Raw genomic sequence first — 21336 nt, forward strand, 5'->3', positions numbered from 1 at the left:
TCCCTTTTTGACGTTTTTTTTGGGCCAGGAGCAGATTTGCCCTGAAAGGGCATTTAGTTGATCCATTAAAGCAAGCGGACCATGCACTCTATACGAAGGCCTTTTTGAACCTCAAGAAAAACCGCCTTTTATAGTAAGTAAGGCGATTTAAGCCCCCCCCCAAAAACCAGCATGTATCCATACTAAGGCGTTTTTGACCTATCATGAATGTCGATTTGTACCCTGGGCCTTGACTTTGACAGCGTTCAAGCCAAAGTGAAGGAAGAGTCCGAGCCAATCAATAGACGCCATGAAACAAAGGTCTGTATTGTTGGCGTTGGCAACAGCGTCGGACCTTCGAGAGAGCCTCAACAAAGACACGCGTGCAAAATGCAAGTGAACGACACACACGCAGATGTGCGCCATGTGGAAATAAAGAGACGCTTGGTGTTGTTGGCACCTCCTGCCATCGCGCGGGCCGCCTCCACTCCGCCATCGCAGCTGTCACAACTGCAACAACTCCACAAATACACACACGCACCCGTCGACTGCAGTTTGTGCCCACTCGCGAGCGCGCAAAGAGAAAGTTTGACCTTTTCTGACCCTTCCGGGAGCGAATGGTCGCAGGGCAGCGCCGGTCAGCGGCGTTTTTTTCACTCCAGTGCGGCCTTGCCTCGCAAGTCGCCTTGTGGCTTTGAAATGAGCCGTGAGCACAGAGTCGCCCTGACGCCTTTCCCTCCTAAACGTCCAGCTGTTGCCGCGGCGACAGCTGCCCGGGCCAGCAGAACCAATCTCAGCTGTCGGTCGGAGGTTCACGGCTGATTTGGCCGGAGCGCTCGCTCCGGCAAAACCTTCCGACTCCTCGGCCTTCATCCAGCGAGCCCAATTGGAATGCGCTCGCTCGCTCGCTCGGCGGCCCAAACGGCACCGCGCCACGCCCAGTCGAGCTAATCCGCTTGCCTCTTTCAAAAAAGCTCCCTCGGGCGTGGTGTTCGAGGCCTATCCCACGCCCGGAATTGGTCGCCAGTCGGGCAAAGGCGACGTGCAGACTCGCCGCAGCCCAAAGGCGGCCGACTGCGTCTCGTCAGTCGCTCCCAACACAATTCAGTCATGCTAGCTTTCGGTCAACATCATATAAAGCTAGCGTGCTCTCTTCTTCGACACGACGACCAAGAAATGTCGTCAAAACAACAACAAAAAACAGTACACTAAGGGAAGAAGAGGAAATGGCGGCTGTTTTAAAGGTGATCCCGTGTCGCCCTCTGCCGGAGCTTTGTTGAAATCACACGTTGGCCGTCCTCGAACTTCCAATCGAGGACATGGCGAGCAACGGCGCCCCCTACGGTGACCTCGTGCGTGACACACAATCACCGCGGGGAAAAAAATTGCTCCTCGGACGCTTCAAGTGCAAACCAGCAGTTCGCAAATGGATCCCTTCCGACCGGTGACTAGTCGGGTGTCGGGAACCGATGGCTGGCGAGCCATATTTGGCTCTTTTCACCAGATGGTCTGGCTCGTCGATAAAACTAAATTCATATTCTGGCTTTTTGGGCGGCAGTTGGCAGAAAGCCAAAGTCAACGCCCCCTTTTAAATAAGCCAGACGAGTTGAAAAAAATGACCTTGAACGGACGGAAGGACTCAGCGTTGTGGAGAGAATAGTTCTGCCGTGATTGTAATGTGCAATGAAACAAGACCACGAAGGAAACAGTTGACAGTCAGCGGCACTTTGACAAGCCCCACGCTAACCTTAGCGTCAATGTACTTCTGCGCGAGGCAGCAGAAAGCAAGCTAATGAGCAGTGCGTAAGCTAGTTAGCGGTAGCTTCGCGTATGGACCCGCCAAGTTGACTTTCATTCCGATCGTTAGGCTGGATTTTTTTTTTTTACCAATCGTGAGAAGGGAAAACTATTTGGATTCATGGGCAGTATGACCACAAAGTTATTTGAAAGAATACATTCTGTTGAAATCACGTGCGTGCGTTCGTGGCTCTCACCGAGAAACATTTCTAAATATTTGACTTTGATGGCTCTCTCGTCAAAAAGGTTCCCAGAGTGTGCCACAAAGTTTCCACCGCATGAAATGACGTCCACAAACCAAACTCGAGACGACGCCGCTCATGTTTCACCACTTTTATTTTTCCAAGTCAGCACCGTTAAAAAAAGGCTCACCAACTAACTCCGCTCGTGTGGCTTGAATCAAAAAAAAATTGAAGAACAGCAAAATACAAATCAAGATGCATGAGGGAAAAATGTTGTTTTTTTTTTTTGTTGTCAATTTGGAATCATAAAAAGCAAATTGAATGGGATTTGCGGGAGGAAAAAAAACCCCAAACGTTTTCATCGGGACGAGTTTGAGCTGGAACGAGAGCGGTGACGCCTGCGGCCGGGAGATCGCGAACGAGAGCGGCGGCGAACCGGCGAGCGCCTCCTCGGGGAGCGGGACCTGAAATCAAACAAAGAAAGAAAATGGCAGCCAAAGCACCTCCTTTTCTCACACGGCTCGCATTGCGAGCTCAACCGGATGACAGTTGAGAGGGTGCGCGCGTGCCTTTCAACACTTGTGCGTCATCGTCGTTTGTTTTTTCTTCTCAGAAAGGAAAGCAACGTTGGGCGAGGAAGACCAACCTTCTCCTCATGCGGGGCGGGCTGCGTCGCCACATGGGCGGCGGCGGGGGCATCCGGCGAGGGGGCGGCGAAAGGCGGCGAGGCGGAAGACGGACCCTCTGGGGCAGCACGGCGGCCGCCGTGATCTCCTGTCCGTCAATTTGGCCTACCGACACAGGTTGGAAAACGTCCCAGAATTCTCGTCCGCCCCCCCGATGACCCCCGTATCCTACCGCCATCCATGTACTTGAGGGCCTTCTGGGCCTCCTCGGAGCTCTCAAATTCCACGTAAGCGAAGCCCTTGGACATGTGCGGGACTTGCCTCTCCATCGGCATCTCCACAGACTTGATTTTGCCGTAGGTGGCAAAGATCTCCTGGATGTGGTCCTGCGCGCCACAAGGGGGAAAGAAAAGCTTTCATATTTCACATTTCAATAACGGTTGGCTTTCCAACACAAGTCAAGGAGAATGGCATTCAAACATTTCTGACCCCCCCCCCCCCAAAAAAAAAGAAAAACATTAACATTTTGGGATGGACGGATGGATCTGCATCCAACATTGTTGCTTGCCATTTGCTGTTCTGTTCAAAAAGTTCCCCCGCCCGCATCATTCATACGTTTGTTGTTGTAAGCACGAAGGCCCGCCATTGGCCGGCCAGCGCGCGAGGAATGGCGGCCCCACCTTGGTGACGTTCCTGGTGAGCCGCCCCAAGTGAACCTTGGTGGGTTTGGGGCTGGGGGTTCTCTTCCTCCTCTCCTTCTCTTTGTCCTTGTCCTTTTCTTCCGTCCTCTTCTGCGTTTTGGACCTGCGCGACAACAGCCGTGGAGGCGGGCGGGCTCCGGGCAAAGCGAGCGGCGGCCGGAGGGCGGGGCTTACGGCGAGCGGGAGCGGCGGCGGTTGTCGTGGCGCCGGCGGCCGGGGCTGGGCGAGCCGGAGGAGCTGGACGAGGACGAGGAGCGGGAAGTGGACGAGCCCGAGTGGCTGCTCCCCGACGAGCTGGAGCCGCTGGACGAGCCCGAGCTGGAACCGGAGCTGCTGCTGGAAGAGGAGCTCGATCGGGACCTGATTGCAAAAGTCAGCCCAGGTTTGGCACTTGCACTCATTGTCGCAAGTGCCAAAACGGACGCGCTCTCGCCCCTATGGGACGGCCGCCCCAACGTTAAGCGGGCGGCGTCCGCCCGGCCGCCTCGGCCTACACTGCGACGACGTACTGTGGAAGGAGCCGCTTTCAAAACAAGCAAGCTCGCAAACCTGAAACTCCAAAACCCAAAACTCCCATTGCGCGGCTGTTTTTCAACGGATCGAGTGGAGAAGCAATTTGCCAGGGTGGCCTTCAGACCTGCTGCTGCTTCCAGTGGAGGCGCTGCGGCGTTTGCGGGCTTTCTCTCGGCCTCGCTCCTTTTCACCGTCCTTGCCGGCAGATTTTTCCTTGGCTCGCTCTTTGCTTTTCTCCTCTTCCTTTCGCTTGGTTGGCGACGGAGCCCTGCGGTGCAGACGCACGCACGCACACAGAAATCAATTCGGGAGCACAATTGATTGGCGATTGGGCCTTTCCAGAACGGATGCAAAAAAAAAACAAAAACGTTTGCTTTCCCCTCCTGAGATTTGCTCTCATTCTCCCTCTGAAAGAACAAAGCCTTTTTTTCCAAACGGGGCTTGAACCGACCGAAATAATCGTGACAAAACGGGGGGAAAACTGCCCAGGGAAAAAGGAGGACAGCTTCTGTCCATCATGACCAAGTCAAAGAACCGACTGCATTTCTTGTCTTTATTTCTTTCTTTTAGACCGTGCGCGTTCATCAACAACAATAAACAGTGTGCAAAAAATCCCTACACCTCGATGAATATGTTAGTCGTCTTTTCGGATGTCAAGAAATTGACTCGACCTTTCCATCCATTTGTCCCGCAGAGAGTCGGCCGGACGTGTAACATAGACCGTTTTTTTACGGTTGAAATGTGATTTTAGCGCTTCCTTTTTTTAAAAAATCGGGAGAGCGAAATGTCGCCATTCATTTAGCCGGGCGGGGACCCGCTAGCATGCTAGCTTCCCCAACGCGCGTCAATCCTTTTACAATTTCGATTCCGCAGAGGTTGTAAAAAAATCTACACGTGAGCGACCCGCATTTAGAAAAGCAAAAGGACGGAGTTGCTACGTTTAAACCAAACAGCCGGTAATAAATTGAAAGACGACATTGTCACAGCGGAGGGAAAAAAAGACGCCGCCATCCGCCATTGATTGAAGCGAGCGGGCGGCCAACATGGAGCCTTTTTCCCTTTCGCTCATGCGCCAAAATGGTCGCCGTCACGAAGACGCACAGCGTTCCGCCTCGCGATAAGTCGTCGCGTGCAATAAAACGCAGCGAGTCATATCGCGTTCTCGAGAGCGAACCGCGAAGAAAACGGCCAACTTACATGTTTCTTTCTCGCAGGCGGTACAGTCCCGAGCGACGACGGGCCTCGCGAAGAGACGCTTGTTGATGACGACACGGGTAGGCGACGGCGTCACTACGTGAGCGCCGCTTACGCCCGATTTGTTGATTCGTGCGCTCCTCGATGACAAAAAGGAAAGGCGTACTTGTCGCCGGAGCGATTTTGAAGCGGACTCGTCTCGAATGTCACGGAGTGCGTTTTTTTAACCTTCATTGGGTGAGCAGGTTACCTCGTGTCAATATTTGTCGTGGCAGAGGCGTCGTTTTGCTTCGGTGTTCGCTGCACGTTTGGACGCGAAGCCGTTCGGAGCGGAGAAGACGCGTCGGCTCTTCTTCGGCGTGCTTGTGCGAGCGACTATTTTGTGTTTTTGCGGAGCGGAGCCTCGTCATTTTGGTTTGTCCCGATGTTCTTACCCTCAACTCTTCATTGCAATCAACGAAGTGGTTGCGAGCTCTTCCTTCCCTTCCACATCCGCGATTGCCAAAGTGCGGCTTGAAGATTCCCGCCCGCGGTGAGCCAAAAAGTCAGTCGATTCATCTCCTCGTCCAGTAGAAGACCAACGCCGCCCTTGGCGCAGATGGGTCGCCTGGACGACGCCGCCAAGCGTCAAGTGGTGGAGCTGAGGGAAGCCGGTCTGAGTTTCCGCAAGATCCAGGCGGTGCTGGAGCTGGAGAACATCAAGGTGTCGGCGCAGGCCATCTACCTGTTTCTTCGGGGCTTCCAAGGCAGGCGAACGGGCCGGCTCGGGCCCTCCGAGGCGGGGAACGGCCCGCCAAATGCGGTCGGCGGCCCGCGGGAGAGCTGGAGCGCCGTCCCGCTGCCGGCGGAGGAGGGCAGCGGGGAAAACGGCGCTGAGAGCCAAACGCGTGCGGACGACGACGACATCCAGATCGTGAGCGTCACGTCTCTCGCAGCGGCCGGCGCGACGGCCTTCGCCGGGAGGAGAGCCGCGCCCTCCCCCGCCGCCAGCTCGACGCTGGCGGCCCGGAAGCGCATTTTGGAGAAAGCGCTGATGCGCAAGATGAAGGTCTCCTTCTTGGCCTTCTTGCCCGTCGCCGCGGCGACGCCTCTCAAATGCTTTTGATTTCACTCCGCCAGGTCACGTCGTCGTTGAGGAGAGAGCAGGCAAATGTCCCGAGTCCCCAAGCGGCCGCCACGTCACAGCAAGCGGCGGCAGCGGCGGCGGCGACGCATTATGACGTGAGCGCGGGAAAGGTGAGGAAACGATGTGGGTGGGGCGCATCGGATGCTCAGCTCCACTTTTCCATCCATTTTGTCCCGCAGAGGGCGGGTGCGCCGGCGCGCTCCCCGCACGCCCGACGCCGTCCGCTCGCTAACCCTTCCGCGTTCCCGACCGCCGCGGGGGAGCCGGGCCGAGACGGCGGCCCCCGGGACCCCATCCGGACGCTGGGCCGCGAGGTGCGCGGCCTGGGCCTGGCGGTCAAGATGCTGGCGGAGCAGCAGAGGCGCCTGGCCAGGGAGCAGGCCCGGCAGACTCTCATCCAGAAGCGGATCCTCGGCACCCTGCGGAGCCTGGCGGCCGGGGCGGGGCCTCGCGGCGACCGCAGCCCCTCCCCTTGCCGCCCGCCCGCCACCTCCCACTCCTTCGAACGGCAAGCGGCGTTCCCGGAACCCGTCCAGGCCTTGAAAGTGCGGAGCGGCGCGGGCGACCGCGAGCTCGCCGGCACTTCCCCCCCGCGGACGCGGATGCAGACGCGGCCGGCCTACGTGGGCGCGTCCGCCCGGCCAAACTGCCAGACCCTCTCGGCGGTCTACACCCGGTTGTACGTGCCCGCGTACAACCGCTCGCGTCTGTCGGGCGAGGCGGCGCATTTCCGGGCGAGCCGCCCCGACGCCGCCGGAGCGCCACCTCGACATTGTCAAGGTGGAAGCGCCCTAGACTGATGGCGGCGCCTCGGCCGTCCGTCGTAGCTTTCCTCCGGATTGATTTTTTTCTCGCTGGCCATGTTGACGTCCGTCAATTGGACATGAACGAGGGCTCCGAGAAAGAGACGCACCTGTGAGCTGATCAGACGTGGGGGGACATCAGAATCACAAGACAATGGGGACATTTGCAGTCCACTGAAGCAATTTGAAAGGATGGAAAAACAAGACCTTGTAAGCATAGGAAAAAATTACCAGAATGCCAGCAGACTGAGATGTACAGTGAGACCTCAGCTTACAAACTTAATTGCTTCCCAGACAGAGTGTGTCAGCCAAAAAGTGTGTATCACAAAACAAACAAATTCCCATAGGAAACCATTAAAATGGCAATAATCCCCTCCCAGTTTTCCATAAAATATACTTTTCAACTAAATAAGCCTTAAGACTACACACAACGTACCTTACTCTATGTATAATAAATGTGCTATTGTATTGTAATGAAAGAAATACACTGCACCGTATAATAAAGCCCCTTTATTGACATTTGTGATGGCAGTTTAACTGACACCTGTTGCTTTCTGACTTGTAAGGTCTTAACAAAATTGAGACATGACATTACCATGCATCGTGTCAATCAGCTTTCGTGTCATTTGCAGGGTCAAAAGTGTGTGTGTGTGTGTGTGTGTCAGGTCAGGCTGGAAGGCACTGGAAACCTGGTGGAGGTTTCGGTTCTGGCCTTCCTGCGTGAAGTTTGCAAGTTGACAATTTGCAATCCCATTTGATGGATACGGACTGTGGCCGGACAGAGTTTTCCGAGCGGTGAGTCATGGGGGGAGGGGGGCTTGTGATGGACGCCCGTACCGCCGCTACCGTTCCGCCCGGCCCAGCGCCATGTTGCGTGAGAGACAAAGTCTATGAATACGTGTCCTGTGCAGCGGACGGTTGCGGTTGCCCTTTCCAAGCTCTCCATTTGGACTTTTCCACACTCCGGTCGACGAGGAGCCTGCCGGGGGAGGAGGAGGAGGACAAGCGTTGGCACAGAGCCGCCGTCACGCTCGGCGGCCAAATATCCTCCAGCGGTCCCGGCGCCCTTGTCGTCTCATTTGCCTTTGCTCTGAGCCGGGTTTGAGTCCCCGAGCCGCTTAGAAGTTCTTCGTCAGATGGAAGCGCGAGAAAAGTGCCCAAAATAAAAGGCATTTGTCAAATCACATTTGTCTATTGAACTCTTGTCTTTATTTATTGTCCAAAACTATCTGGCTAGCTATCTATTAGCTATCTAGTTAGCTAGATAGCTATTAGATAGCTGTTAGCTAGCTTTCTATCTATTTGATTTATTATTCCGGGTTGCGTGAACGCTGGCGCGTGTGCCTGCCACTACTCACCCACAGAAAAAAAATATCCCGTGACTGTAAAGTGACCTTGAGAGTTTTGAAAGGCGCTTATAAATCAAATGTATTATTATTATTATTATCATTATTATTATTATTACACATTGTTTCTTTCTTTCTTCGGCTCATTGATTCTCTGGCTTTTGGCATCGCGGTGATTGATCGGCATCCAAAGGATTTCAAAGAGACACGCTTGAGTTAAGAGCCTATGAATGGATGCACTCGAGAAGAGGTCTAATAATAATAATAATAATAATAATAATAATAATAATAATAATAATAATAATAATAATAATAATAATAATAAGCTCACGGAATCCCACGCAGCCGGCCGGAGTGTAACCAAGGCTGAGACCGCTCCTCCCTTGAATTATCGCGAGACGTTCACCAGACGCATTGAAGTCTCGCGTTATTGCATCACCCGCCAGTTTGCCGGCTTTTCGTCCCGCTCAATGTCATTCCGCCATTTGATTGTGCTCGATATGAACTCCATTGTTCTGAAACCTTCGTCGTCCCACTTACCTGTCGGTGTTTCACGACCAAAACGTGAGTACAACCAGCTGTGCGTTTGTATGTTTCGTCAATTGCGACTCAAGTTCGTGTGCTCGTTAGCCACACTAGCCCTCTAGCGAAGTTCGTGACGATTAGTCGAATAAGGCAAGTTTTATGTCGCCATGTGTTAGTGGACGATGACTAATTCCTCTCCGTTCCGAAGACGGCCGCGTGTCTTTTGTTTTCGAGCGTTCGCCGGCATTCACTTTATTTTAATTAAAGTGTAATGAATGTGTGTGGTCGCCCGCTAGATGGTGCCATTTCCCTGTCATTCAATTCCTGTTCCCTCACGTTTGAAGACTCAACTTGATTCAACAACTAGACTTAACATCACCCCCCCCCAATTCACCTTCAATTTCATTCAACTTTCGACATCAACTTCCAGTTCACCTTCAACCTCAACGTCAACTTCAGAGTACAGAACCCCCCCCCCAAGTGTCCCTCTTCAATGTTCCTCCTTATCCAAAGGCTTCATTTTATTCCGACCCAGTCATCTATTGGCCCCCCTTTGTCACAACATCTCTCCTCCTATTTGTATTTGCCTGTATTGTTGATTTCCCCCAGTAAACGTATTTAAACTCCCCCTTGAAGCCACGTCTCTTCATGCATGTGCTCTGACCGGCGCACCAACTGGTCTACAGTTAGCCCCCTAACAAATCAACGCCTCTCGCCTCCCCGACACGGAGGCAACAGCCAGCGCATATCGCTGAACGTGACAGGTTAAAAAAAAGACGCAGTGTGTGTGTGTGAGTGAGTGTAGGGGGGGGGGGGTCCGTGGTGGGAAAGAGAAGATATGCTCCACATCCCTCCCGTTGGTTGTAATTTATCTGGAAAGGAAAAATCCAGCATGTCTAATCTGGGCGCGCCTCAAAGCAATGGCCATGTGCTCTGCTCCCTTTGAGCCACATCCTTCCACCTGGCAAGAATAATTGAGAGATTGTGGAATGACTGGGACAGAGCCCCCCCCCTCGCTCCCCACCGACCACCCAGCCAGTCTCGGGACCCCCTGGTTCATTCCTGGGTGACAAAGCCCAAAAGATGCCCCCGCTCCCAGCGGCGGCAGCTATTCCAGGCTGAGGTTTGCCCCCAATTTAGCTGTCCCGCACGGTGCCCGACTGAAATGGTCTTTATGTACCCAGCAAATAGAGCGACTATTCCTTGGCGGCTCCTCCACAGTTCCTCACCTTCTTCCTGATTATTTTGCGTCCCTCCCCTCGGCCATCCCAGAAGGGATTTGAGCTTCCCAAAATAATCCCCTAAAACAATATTGACGCCGGCTAAATACTGTGGCGGTGACGCGGCTGGCCGCGGCGGAACGAGGGAGCATCAAAAACGGCGAGGCCAAGAGCCCGTTTTGCGCCGGCCCCGTTTTTAGATGGAGCGACGCGAGCGCAAACAGGAAAGTCGCAGTGAATTCTGAGAGACGAGCATTCACCAGGGAAGGCCCTTTGGAATAGCCGCGACATCTACTTCCACGTCCGCCGTGTACATGGACTTGCGATAGCTTGGATTTCCTTGACGGGGGGGCTATGGTCACAAATGATCAGAATCAGACGCCCCCTGCCCGCTAGAGCGAATCCGCAAGGAGCAACTCGCCAGGTGCGGCCCACGGGATCCAGGTGCCGCTGTTTAGGCCCCGCCGCCACAATGGGCCTTGGAATGAGGGCGCATCAAAGCGGCGGCCCGTGTTGATGGAGTGATGGGTGGGAAGATGCCCCCCCCCCGCATGAGGGTCGGCCTTTAAAGCCGCGCCGAGATAGGCCGAACCTGGCTTCCGACCGGCCCCTTTGATTTGTTGCCGCGGCACGTCAGAAAGCCTCCGTCAAGGAACGCCCAGCAAAGCCCGTTCCCTTCATTTCACGAGCAAGCCATCCTTCATTTCGGAGACGGAGCAGTCGCTCAGCGCCAGAGAGAAGGCCCAAGACACTTTGTGCCTCCAAGAGAGACAGACGGAACGAAAGACAGACGGGGAGGGGAAGTGAAGCCATCGGAGCCGCCGCTCACCGAGAATGCGCTCCAGAGGCCATGGCAGAAGTAATAAAAAAGCCACTTTGAGAGGATGAAAGCGGCAAAATGTGTTCCTTGAGGTTCCGTTTCCTCAGGGTGGAGGGCGGCGGGTCACCAGTTTGATCTTCGAGGCCTGACAGGCAGGAGAGATTGATGCTTGTTGACAAAACCCCAGCCCCAAGCCCGTCTCACCCCCCTCCTTGAAGGAGAGCTTTTTCCACCGGGGGCCCCGGGAGGGGGCGCTTGTCGTCTTTTCGACCCCTTGCGTGCCGACAACATCACGCCACAGGATGTGTTTTTGTAACGTGGGGGGGAAAGCAGAGCACCCGGAGAAAAGCCCCGCATTGAGGGTGTTGACGATAATGAGATCGAGGTGCAGCGTGGGTGTAAACATCAAACCGAGGGGGGTTGGTCATTTGAAGCCCACCGGCGGGTCACGTTCACACACTTCCTCCCCGTTTCCTCCATTGATTGGGAACATTTATCACATGAAAGAGAGGTCAACAAAGGAGGGGTGGTCTCATGGGAGGGGGGGGGGTGTTGGCTGACCGATGACGCTTTCCAGAAGCCGACCGCAGTCGCACAAACCAGGCGGACAAGCCTGAAAATGGAGGCGACAATTGAATGGCTCTTTGTTGTGCAACACCCGCTTGAGGCTGCTTGGAGGCTCCGTTGACCGCCTGCTCGGCATCCCCTAACGACCCCCCCCCCCCCCAAATGGCGAGGCTGGGACTCCCCTCGGTTGGGCATCTAATTCTTTGTCATGCCATCCCCTCACGCTCGGCAGCTCCGAAAAGCCAACGATTCCCTGACCGTCGCCCTTCCACCTCACCGCTATCCTTCCTGTCCATTCCCGCTCGGCCCCCCTATCTTACGGCGGACCACCTAGTTGCCCGCCACGAGGGGGGCCGCTCATCATCTCAAGACGGTTATTTGGGTGGCTACGCAAGTTGTCAGGCTGCGTTCTTCAAGCCAAGCCGACAACCTCTCGTCACCCCCCCAAAGAATCTGAAACCCGAGGCCGGGGGCTGCGGCAGTGAATGATTGGGAGGGACCCACCACGTCGCTGCCGTTACACTTTGTCTTGGGTGTCTCATTGGTTACACTGTCGACGGTGGCTCCAACCTGGCCCGCCACATGGACACCGTGACCCCATTGGCTTCAACTTGTGCTCTCCGACGTCTTAAAAGAGCGCCAAGGCACATCTGTCATGCGCACCTGGCGGCGCTCGTCCACCGGAGGAACAGTAACTGTCACAAAGTGTCTGACAAGAATCCATCATCAACTTGCCTTTCTTTTACCAGGAGTCAGCCCATCGTAAATTCGTCCGGGGGGGTGGGGGGCGATAGTTGCTCCACACCCGCCCACAGGGTGCCATTGATGGTAGAGAAGACGACTTTGACACCCGTCTGCTTGTGTCCATTGGCGTAGGGTGTAAATGGTTAGTTTGTTGGCCCGCCAGCAGTCCAGACCCGCGCCCCAGAGAAATTGCGTGGTGCGTTAGGTAGCGGCAAAAACGACGAGGGCGAGCGTCCATTTCAATACGTTGTCTTTGTCAATGGATTGCCGAATGATCGCTTAACCTCCCGTTCGGCAGTCGCAAGTGGCCACGTGTAGCCTGCGTGAGAGCGCCGACGCAAGCCCTGGATCATGTTGGAAACGGCAGCGGCTTGGACGTGACGCACCAAAGCATTTGCAACTTGTTCACGGGGACGACCGGCTGCTCCCACGACACAATCGCGGAAACGTTGAACGCCTCATCCGGAGAAATCCAACGTCCCAAAGCAAAGAAGCTCGTTCGTCCGTGTCCAAATTTGAGTGGACACTGAATAAACACGTCTCTAAATTGGTCTTGGAAAGTGAAAGTTGTCCGATTTTGCGGTGAACTGAGAGCTGCTGCGAGGGGGAGGTGTTGGAAGGATATTTGGGGGTGACTGTGTTAATTGAACATGGAATAGCTGGCTTGCTCTGTCGGGGCCAAATGGATCTTTCCTTCCGCCGCTGCCTTCATGATGATGATGTTAATGATGCTCGCCTCAGCTCGCCCTGGGGTCTCAAAAGGCTTTCTGTTCAGCCCCCCGCCCCCTCGCCTTTCGGTCGACACGCACCGCATCCATATTTAGGCCAGAGGAAAATGACGCGCGGCCGATATTTGGGTGAACGCTGACTGTGTCAATATGGAGGCCGGCCAAGACAAACGCCACTTGCGCTTGTTTCTCTCCTTAATGGCTCATCTCGACGCGCCGCCGGGAAAGGAGGACGGAAAGCGGGAGAAAGGGTGCGGGGGAGGGCCGAAAGGTGACAAGGGGGGGCGGTAAAATCAACGCTTGAATGGCGGTCTTTGAAGACGATTATAATTGCAGGCCTCTTGTCCGGCCGCGAAGCCTGCGGCGGCGGCCGACGTGTCTGGCGAGGCCCAGGCGGAAACGTCACGGCTGGACAAGAAACAAGAAGTCCGCAGGCTCGTGCCGCTTCATTATTCTGGAGCGTGGCGGCACAAAAAGGTAAATCACTTAGGAGACGACTTCTTTGACTTGCACGTATGTCAAAAGGGAGAAGGAGATTTTCATTTCCACGTGGTTTGATTGTAGAATGTGGGGGGGGGGCAGGGAAGCCCTGACTTGCCTGTCCCGGGGGACTTCTTGCAGGGGTTCCCAGGAAGGGAGGCCCCGTCTCTCCGGCGTGTCTCCTCGCCTGGCTCCTCTGCACGTGGGGGAGAAGCGCTTGGACCTGGAGCGCCCCTCCCGGATCAGCCAGCTTCTCATCATCGTGTATCGACACGGAGACGTCTGCGTGTGGCTAAGACGCTCACTGGAAGGCGAGCGGCAAGTAGCATTCACAATTTGACGGAATGCCCGAAGGACTCTCCAAAATCCTGACGCGGCGCCTTCACAAAGGCCTTCACTCCAGTCCTCCAGCTTTTGGGGAACACATCGACCTGAGTGAGTCCACCTTTTACTATCTTGCAGTGCTCGAAATGTCGATGTTTAGTTTTGTGTGTCGCCCCCCCCCCCCCCCCCCCCCTGTACAAGTCCCTGCGAGGTGGAGCGTTGGATTTAGGAGGGCGGGGGGAACACTTTGCCACCACAAGTTGTATTTTCCAGCCCAACTGGTGATTAATAGCCCTCAATTTTCTCGCTGGAAAATAAAGCGCAGAAGCCAGCAAGGAACGCTATTGGACCCAAACTCCCTGAAGAATATGGCCCACAATGCACCTTTCAGCTGCTCTCTTATGCATCTATTTCCACTACAACACTTTCCTCCACGTACCCCCCCCCTTCCCCCGTTTCTTTTTAAACTTATGAGTGGAAAAGTAAAGGAAGCAGGCAGCTGTGAGGTGGTACGGGGAGCCCGCTGGGCCTGCATTGACGGCCAATATTCCTGACCCCCTCTACTCTCACATCCCCCCAAAAAGCCAGCGGTTTTGATCATTGCCGGTGGCGTGCCAAGATCAGCAGACGGACAGGGTTGCCTCTCGTGCCGGCTTCAAAGCGGCCTAAAGACTTTGGGCAAGCGCTCTCCATTTGCAGCCCCTTTCAAACATCTCTGGGCTTGTCGGCACTCGCCGCACGTACATGAAAGAGCGACCCGGACCAGTTGTCGCTCCCCAAAAGTATGGCCGCGTTCCAACACGCGCAGCGCAACAAGTGCGCGATCACGTGGAGAGAGACGCCAGAAGCAAACAAAAGTCCACTTTGCTTTGATCGGTCACTTCTGGACACCTCCACAGGCAAAATGGCCGCAGGGGGTGCAATTCATGCCACCGCAGCTCGACAGTTCGCACGAAGCAAACGGGGGAGATAAATTCACCAGAAAAAGATTCTTCCGTGGAAGATGTGGACCGATCCGCAAAGTTTCTAGGAAATCTGCTACACAGTGGAGTTTCTTCTTTTTGGGAGGGGGTCCAACTCAAGTAGATCAAAACAAGCATTTTGATTTTGGCAGCGGTAGAAAGAAGAAAGGAGGAGACGGGATGGACCTGGGTCTTATCCAAAAGTCAGATGAAAAGCACACATCCACATCACTCACTCAGCTGCCTTCCCGCCCGCCCGCTTGTGCAGCGCCGCGGCTTTCATCTCCAACCGCGCTGGGCCCTCGCACGGGAAAATAACTCCGGTAATAAATGTGAGGTGGGGGCGCGGTGGGTCGGCCGGCGGGCAGGTGCTCTTCGCCGCATGCGGACGAGGTGCAGACGGACGAGCAGCCGACGGGCCACATGTGATGTCACGTGTGGACGCAAAGCCAGTCAAAGACATCAAGCGCTTGAGCCAACATGCGGATGAGATCAAGGAGGCCGTTGGAAAATTGTAGCACGCCGGCGGAATGCCGCTCCACCTTGGGAAAGCAAGCAAGTCACAGGCAGAAGCTGTAGCTAGCTCGCGCGGGAAGCTAACGCCGACATGGCTGCTCGGTGCTTCCTCTCGTCCAGAAGGACTCACGTGCAAGACGGCGGTCACGGGAGATGGCGATCAAAAACGGCTGATTTCTGCACGATTATTTACGGTATGACAGCGATAAATCAGGCGGGGGGGTTAAGAGCTGCTTCGGGGTCGTGGCGTGAGTACGAGCTGGTGTTTTTTGATCTTATCCGGACACTTGTAAACAATTCCAAGCAGGGAGAAAAGATAGCGACTGCCAAGTTCTCTGTGACAAGATAGCCGTTAGCTTAGCGCAATGTTTGGATTTCAGATGGACAGTCATGGTGAGGGGCAACGTTTGGTGGGCCGTCCCACCAAATTCTCTCCCGGATGTGATGGGCGCTGTGGCGGAAGACACCGAAGGAGAATAAATGCCCATTGGATGCCAGCTCAGGGTGGAAAACCGCAGGACCCGGTCCGCGGGAAGCCAGGATGGATGACCCGACCATGAAGGAGTCAAGGAACCTCCGCGCCGCTACATCGGTTGCCCCTTTGAACTCTGGACCCCAAGCGAGTCCCACCCGAGCGTCTCCAACGCAGATGGGATTTTCTTTTCTTTCTCCGCCTGAATTGCGCGTCGTCATGCTGCTGCGCGTGCGAGGTGCTAAAGGTATACCCGCGTCTGCGTTTTGACATTTTGGGGCCAAGCCCCCGCGCTCTTGTTTGCGGGCAGTTCCATCTACGGGTTCCCGACTCCAACGGTCTCTGGCGGACTCAACGAACCTGGGCAATTTCCAGCGTGCGACCTTCTCACCCTGCGCTCTTTTTTGACCTCCCACCCGCCTGACCACTCGCCCGCCCGCCCCCTCGTCCAAACACAGGAAACCCGTGCCGGAAAATCCAGCTTGCATGTCACTCCACTTGAAAGTGAGAGCGTCCAGCGGAAAATAGCCGGGGGGGTGAAAGTCGCGGCGGAACAAAGTGGAACCCAAAGTGGCTTAGGTGCAGCGGACCTTCCGTGTGAGACGCCCACCAAGCGACGGTGTGTCATCGGCCATTGTGTGATCGTCGCTTTGATTGAGCTGCGAGAGGCGCTTACCCCCCGTGCCCATCCGACGGGATAAGCCCACCTACACTGGGCATATGTGGACAACGCCCCCCGCCCCCTTCCCAATACCACTTCCCTCACCGAGAACTTTGTGTGTTGCCTTGCGCCGTTGCTACAGAGGACATGTTGAGGTGGGGGCGGGCGGGCATGTTTGACATTCCTATCAAGTTGCCGTGGAGACGAGGCACCGATTCCGCTCGTTGACAGCTTTACGCCCGCCCGCAGTCCTGGACTTTGTACAAAAAATGTCGCAGGCGTTTCTTGAAAAGGCTGCCGTGGTAAACGCTTCTGGGAAAGGAAAAGGGGGAGTTTTTCGACGAGAACTGCATCTTGGTTGGGTAGGTGGGGGGTTCAGTCATATCAAAAACGATCCTCCCCAAACAGGTGCTCCTCACTCAATTAAAACAAGACCTATGGTCTGCGGAGCTGGTACGGTCACGCCGCTTGTGAACCACTCAGCCGCTAACCCCGCGGCCACTTTGGGGGCTCGGAGCAGGAAAAAGTCTCTGGCCGTCGACAAGGTCAAAGGGTCACTTCAGCTGTATTACAACACATGAGCCAACTTGCTCCTGTTTAACCAAGCGCTGATCCCCCCCCCCCCCCCCCCCCGGACTGCACAGCTCTCCCATGATGGAATTTGAAGGTCATAGCAATGATCAAAGACGTGCGGCACGTCCAACTTTCGAGGGAAGTCATCCCCCTCCCCCTCGCACAACCACTCACTGAGAGCTCCTGTGCTCGGTACGGCGATGATGAAGTCGAGCACGATATCCATCGTGCTCGACTTCATCATCGCTCAAGGGGACATGCGATTGGCTGCAGGCGACCGGGCCAAAAAACGGCGGCTTCTTGTTTCGCAAAGAACGAGGTTGCCCACCCCCCAAAAAAGTGTTTCTGGCTCTGGCAAAGAGGCAGCCAACGCCTCTTGACGCAACCTTGCAGACGCGAGAAGCGACTCAGCTCGGCCGCGCGACGCCATGACCTCATGCGACACGGCACTCGCGCTTTCGACTGTTGCGGTTGCCGTGTTGGTAGCAACGTGGTCCGCACTCCCTTGCCGAGGTCTCGGGTGAGGAAAAAAAACCAAAAGACAACAAAACAAGGCTGCGTGATCCCCGCCCACGGTTTTTGCGCTCATTTGGATGTTGTTGACGTCAACGGCAGCAGGGAGTCACGGCGAGGAGAGGCGCGCGTCAGCGGACGCCTCGGGAGGCCGCCGAGTCACGCCCGCCTCCCGTCGTTGCCGGGATATGAATCACGGCGCCCCGGTCGGCGCGCTCCTTCACCTCCGCCCGCACGCGGGATGCGCTCTCCAGTCAAACTAAGAGCGGTGGCGGCAGACTTTGGAGCGGTCCGAGGGAAGCCAAAGCGAAGACGGCGTCGCCGACGAACGCAAAGCAAACGTTTGAGGAGTTGCAAACGAGACCAAGTGGAAGCCCAAACTCAACGGGCAAAAAAACAAATCCAGGGCAATTTGGGAATTTGTAGTGTTATTCGGGGGATCCGTGACAACCAAGCCCCTTTTTGGCCCACTTGGTCGCCCCGATCTCGACTACTTACCGCTTGCAGAGCTGCAGGTAGAGCAAACGATTGCGTCAGCGAGGAACTGAGGTCTGGCTTTTTTTCTTTCTTTTTTGTTGTTTTTTTAAGTCTGTGTGTGTGTGCGTGCGTGAATGACTCATGTAGGTTCCCCGGCCTCAGAATGGTCGACTTGTGTGGGGTGTGTTTTTTTAATGGCATTCAGAAGTCCGAAGGAAAGCGAGCCCACTTGGAGTTGAAAAGTGGGAGCGTCTGTTTTGACTTGGGCCTGCGGGGTGATCTCATTGCAGGCCAGGTAATAAAGTCAGAAAGAAGTGATTAGCTCCGAAGGGGTTGAGGGGGCGGGGGTGACACGTTGGCCCCCTTTTCACGTCACTTGAAACGTGGCCCCCAAGCACCTTTCCCTTCTGGGCCTTCTCCATTTATTGCCGTCGTAAATTAGCTTGATGAAAAGCAACATTTAGCCAACGCTGACACCTGGACTTCATTGGAATTGTTGTGGGACAAAAAGCAACTAAGGTGCATTTGACTTGCGTTGCGCTCTTCCGGCAGATTCCGAATCATCGCCCAACCCTCCTGAATTTTCCACTCGGCGTGCATTTCAAAGACGGTTTGTGACTCGGCCGTGAGTCAGCGGCAAGCGCCCTCGACGACGGCGTCTGACAGAAGCTGTCGGTCACGTCAGGCTGAGCTGTCTCGTCGTGCAGAGAAGCGCCGGTGACGTTGACAGATGAGTCAGAGGGCTGCGCCGGCTGTCCAAATATTGTCTTCTTATCGCGCCGGTGTCCAAATATGGGGGGGGGAGGGGGTTGCTTTCCAGTCCACGCCGTCAAGCCCGTTTTGACATTGCGAACGGCATGTCAAGGTTGGAGGGAACCAGGTTGGAAGTTCAGCAGCTCGACTCGACTGCCCTCGTTCAAAATGGAACACAAATTTGCAACGCCGTCGACATCCATTTCGGCCAAAGTAGATTTGTTGTATTTCTTTTTTTTAGCCTGCAAAATTAATCATGGCTTGGCTTGCATAGACAAAGCTCTTTGTGTGTGTTGTGAGGTCAAGTTGAAATAAAGGAAGGAGGAGTGAAAGAAATTCCTGGACGCTGAGCGCACGTTGGACTTGGCCCGCCTCTTTTTCCGGGGCCGCAGGTGTCAATCATGTAACAACGTGGCGTTGGCTCGCCCCGCCGTCGGCCCGACAACCAGCGCGTCGTTTGAAAATAGCGGCCGCACGCACGCTTCTTAGCTCATGGAAAGCAAGCGCTTGAGTGGATTCAAGTCGGAAGCGGCGGATTGGGGTCCCGGGGAGGGCCTCCAAACGTCCTTGAAACATCCATCTTGGGTCATCATTCGTAGTTGCGGGCGACGCCGCGGCCCATTTTCATTTCAAAAGTCTCGACCAGCTTCTTGTGAGAATCGAGTAGGAGTTTGTTCAGAAATGACCGCGAGCGTCATGAGTCCCAAGTGGCTCCATGTTGGGTGTTACATCAAACTTGAAAACATGCCCACACCACCCAACAACCAGCGTAGGAAGAAAGGGGGTGGGGGCACAAGAGACGCCACAAGACTCACTGGCACAGCGATGGCCATGAGCCAAAGCGCGTCCGCGTTTGGATGAACCAGCAAAGTGTTTGCTGACGGCCTCCTTTTTTCGTCTTTGTAGGCGCAGCCAAAACGTTGCCCAGTGACACGCCGCTTCCCCGCCGGCAGGATCCCGTCGCCCCTCCCCCCCGCCAAGATGGAGACCCGTTCATCAAAAGCGCAAGGTACAGCGCCGAGCGGCGGGTCGGCTCAGGCCGTTGGCTCAAGTGGCCGTAGGCGGCGGCGCCGTGAATTACGCCGTCGCCCGACAACCTTGGCCGGCCGGCCGGCCCGCCCGCCCACCGGGGATGGCTCCTCCCGACCTCACGCGCACACACATCACTGTGTAAACACACACACGCACACTTCTCATTCCAGCGCTGCAGTGACACATGGCGAGCTTTCCTGCTTGCTTCCCACAAACCAAACACTTCACTCTAATTCCAACACTTGTGATTTATTTGATGTGTAAAGGAAAAGTGCCTTTGCCAGCCGCACTCCCACTGGAAAACGCGCACGCATTAGCACGGACTTTGTAACACGTTAAATTATCGTCTTGAACTTAGAAATGAATTTTGTCAACAAAAAGGATCTGAAGATGTCAAGATTTTCTTCCGCTTTTACTTGTCCGTGCCCTGAAAAGGCAGTTGTAGAGGGGCGCCATGACATCCGCGGCTGCTTTGCATCCGCAATGGGGATGCGTGACCAGCCACTCGCCCGTCATACCGCGGCGCGCCGGCCGCTGCCGTCAGCCCCCCCCTCCTTTCTTCGTCAACCTTCGCTGCCACTGTTTACACAAAACGCCGGCCAGTAATGATAACCAGGAGACCCACCTCACATCCCCAAAAGCCGCCCCATCACATCCCCAAAGCTGTTTTCACAGGAGCCAAATACCTTAAATACATAATTAGTGGGGTCATTTGTGTGATGTGGGGGAGGGGTGGCACCCCAACGGGAGCACGAGAGTCAGTTGGAGCAGAGTTGTGAAGGGGAGAGTGGAGCATGTGGGGGGGGGGGGGGTGCAGGATGTGAAGATGTGAAAGTGGACAAAGAGACGCATTCATGAGCGCCGGCCGGGACAAACTTGGCTGTCGCCGTCTTCAAAGGCCACCTCTGCCTTTCCTCAAAAGCCAGAGGCCGAGGGGGGGAGGCAGAGGGGAGTCGGGGGCTGCACACACTGAGGAGGAGTACTAACAAGAAAGAACATGACTATCAGGAAAAAGTTCGTTTTTTCTGACTTCGAACGTTTTTCTTTTTTTTTTGTTTGGGGGGGGGGGGGGGGGGGGGGGTTGTAATGGGTCAAAAGCATTTTTCATAAATAGTGGTCAGAAGTCAACTTGAAAATTGGTTTTGGGAAAACTTTGATTCCTAAGGAATCTGCCTTTCCCAGCGTGTATTCTGAGCAGCCCCTCGACGTGTTTCCCATCGGTAGAGCAAGCGCCTTTGAATTTGGGGTGCTTGGGGAGGGGGGGCATTCGCATAGCCTCCTTCCACCTGGTCCGCCTCTCTCTGCCCTTCTGGCATAGTTTATCAAAGCAGGTCCACTTAGCGCCGGCCCCCCAGAAGCCCCCCCCCCCCCCCACTCATTATCCACATCCTGAGTCCACTCGGCTTTCTCCGCCTGAGCTCCCATGGCGAGCTCTCAATGGTTGCATCACTGGAGACGCACGCGTTCCACACAAACTCACATGCACAGTTTTGCTATTTTGGTCAACGATTATAAAAGGACTTTTTTGGGGGGCCGCGGTGGTGGCGAAGGGTGGGGGGGGGGGCATAATCCTGTTTTTTTAGATGCCAGTCGGAATTTGGAGTTCAGGAGAATCGGGACTTCCCCTCTGACCTCAGAGACAGTATTTGTACATTGACTCAAGTATTTGAGTATGTCAGTGGGAGTACCCTGGCCACCTCTC

At 55.1% G+C, this 21336-nt stretch overlaps 2 protein-coding genes and 1 long non-coding RNA gene across 6 annotated transcripts; 2 read left to right on the top strand and 1 right to left on the bottom strand.

Moving 5' to 3' along the window:
- Positions 1-2094: 2094 nt before the first annotated feature.
- On the bottom strand, positions 2095-5126 carry rnps1 (RNA binding protein S1, serine-rich domain). Of its 3 annotated transcripts, none has more exons than XM_089019205.1 (7): positions 4996-5126; positions 3923-4066; positions 3460-3618; positions 3265-3388; positions 2817-2970; positions 2605-2749; positions 2095-2422 (listed from the first exon to the last, which is right to left on the bottom strand). In XM_089019205.1, coding segments are annotated over exons 1-7 (834 nt in total). In that variant the 5' UTR covers positions 4998-5126; the 3' UTR covers positions 2095-2316. The 3 variants fall into 3 exon arrangements, with proteins under 3 accessions (XP_088875331.1, XP_088875330.1, XP_088875329.1); XM_089019204.1 differs by having other exon boundaries at positions 3460-3621; XM_089019203.1 differs by having other exon boundaries at positions 3460-3645.
- A 460-nt stretch (positions 5127-5586) lies between these two features.
- On the top strand, positions 5587-7445 carry LOC148885023 (uncharacterized). 2 transcript variants are annotated; one of them, XM_089019202.1, is made up of 3 exons: positions 5587-6040; positions 6112-6228; positions 6298-7445. In XM_089019202.1, exons 1-3 carry the CDS (start codon positions 5591-5593, stop codon positions 6916-6918), a joined length of 1188 nt encoding a protein of 395 aa, XP_088875328.1. In that variant the 5' UTR covers positions 5587-5590; the 3' UTR covers positions 6919-7445. The 2 variants fall into 2 exon arrangements, with proteins under 2 accessions (XP_088875328.1, XP_088875327.1); XM_089019201.1 differs by having other exon boundaries at positions 6112-7445.
- Positions 7446-8692: 1247 nt separating this feature from the next.
- On the top strand, positions 8693-20704 carry LOC148885024 (uncharacterized). The gene is made up of 4 exons (XR_016118110.1): positions 8693-8831; positions 13208-13348; positions 13454-13786; positions 19509-20704. It is a non-coding gene; the product is annotated as an uncharacterized LOC148885024 (long non-coding RNA).
- The last annotated feature ends 632 nt before the right edge of the window (positions 20705-21336 follow it).

Source organism: Hippocampus bargibanti, linkage group LG17 (assembly GCF_051943395.1).
Source record: "Hippocampus bargibanti isolate YZ-2025 linkage group LG17, ASM5194339v1, whole genome shotgun sequence".
NCBI classification, from domain to species: domain Eukaryota; kingdom Metazoa; phylum Chordata; class Actinopteri; order Syngnathiformes; family Syngnathidae; genus Hippocampus; species Hippocampus bargibanti.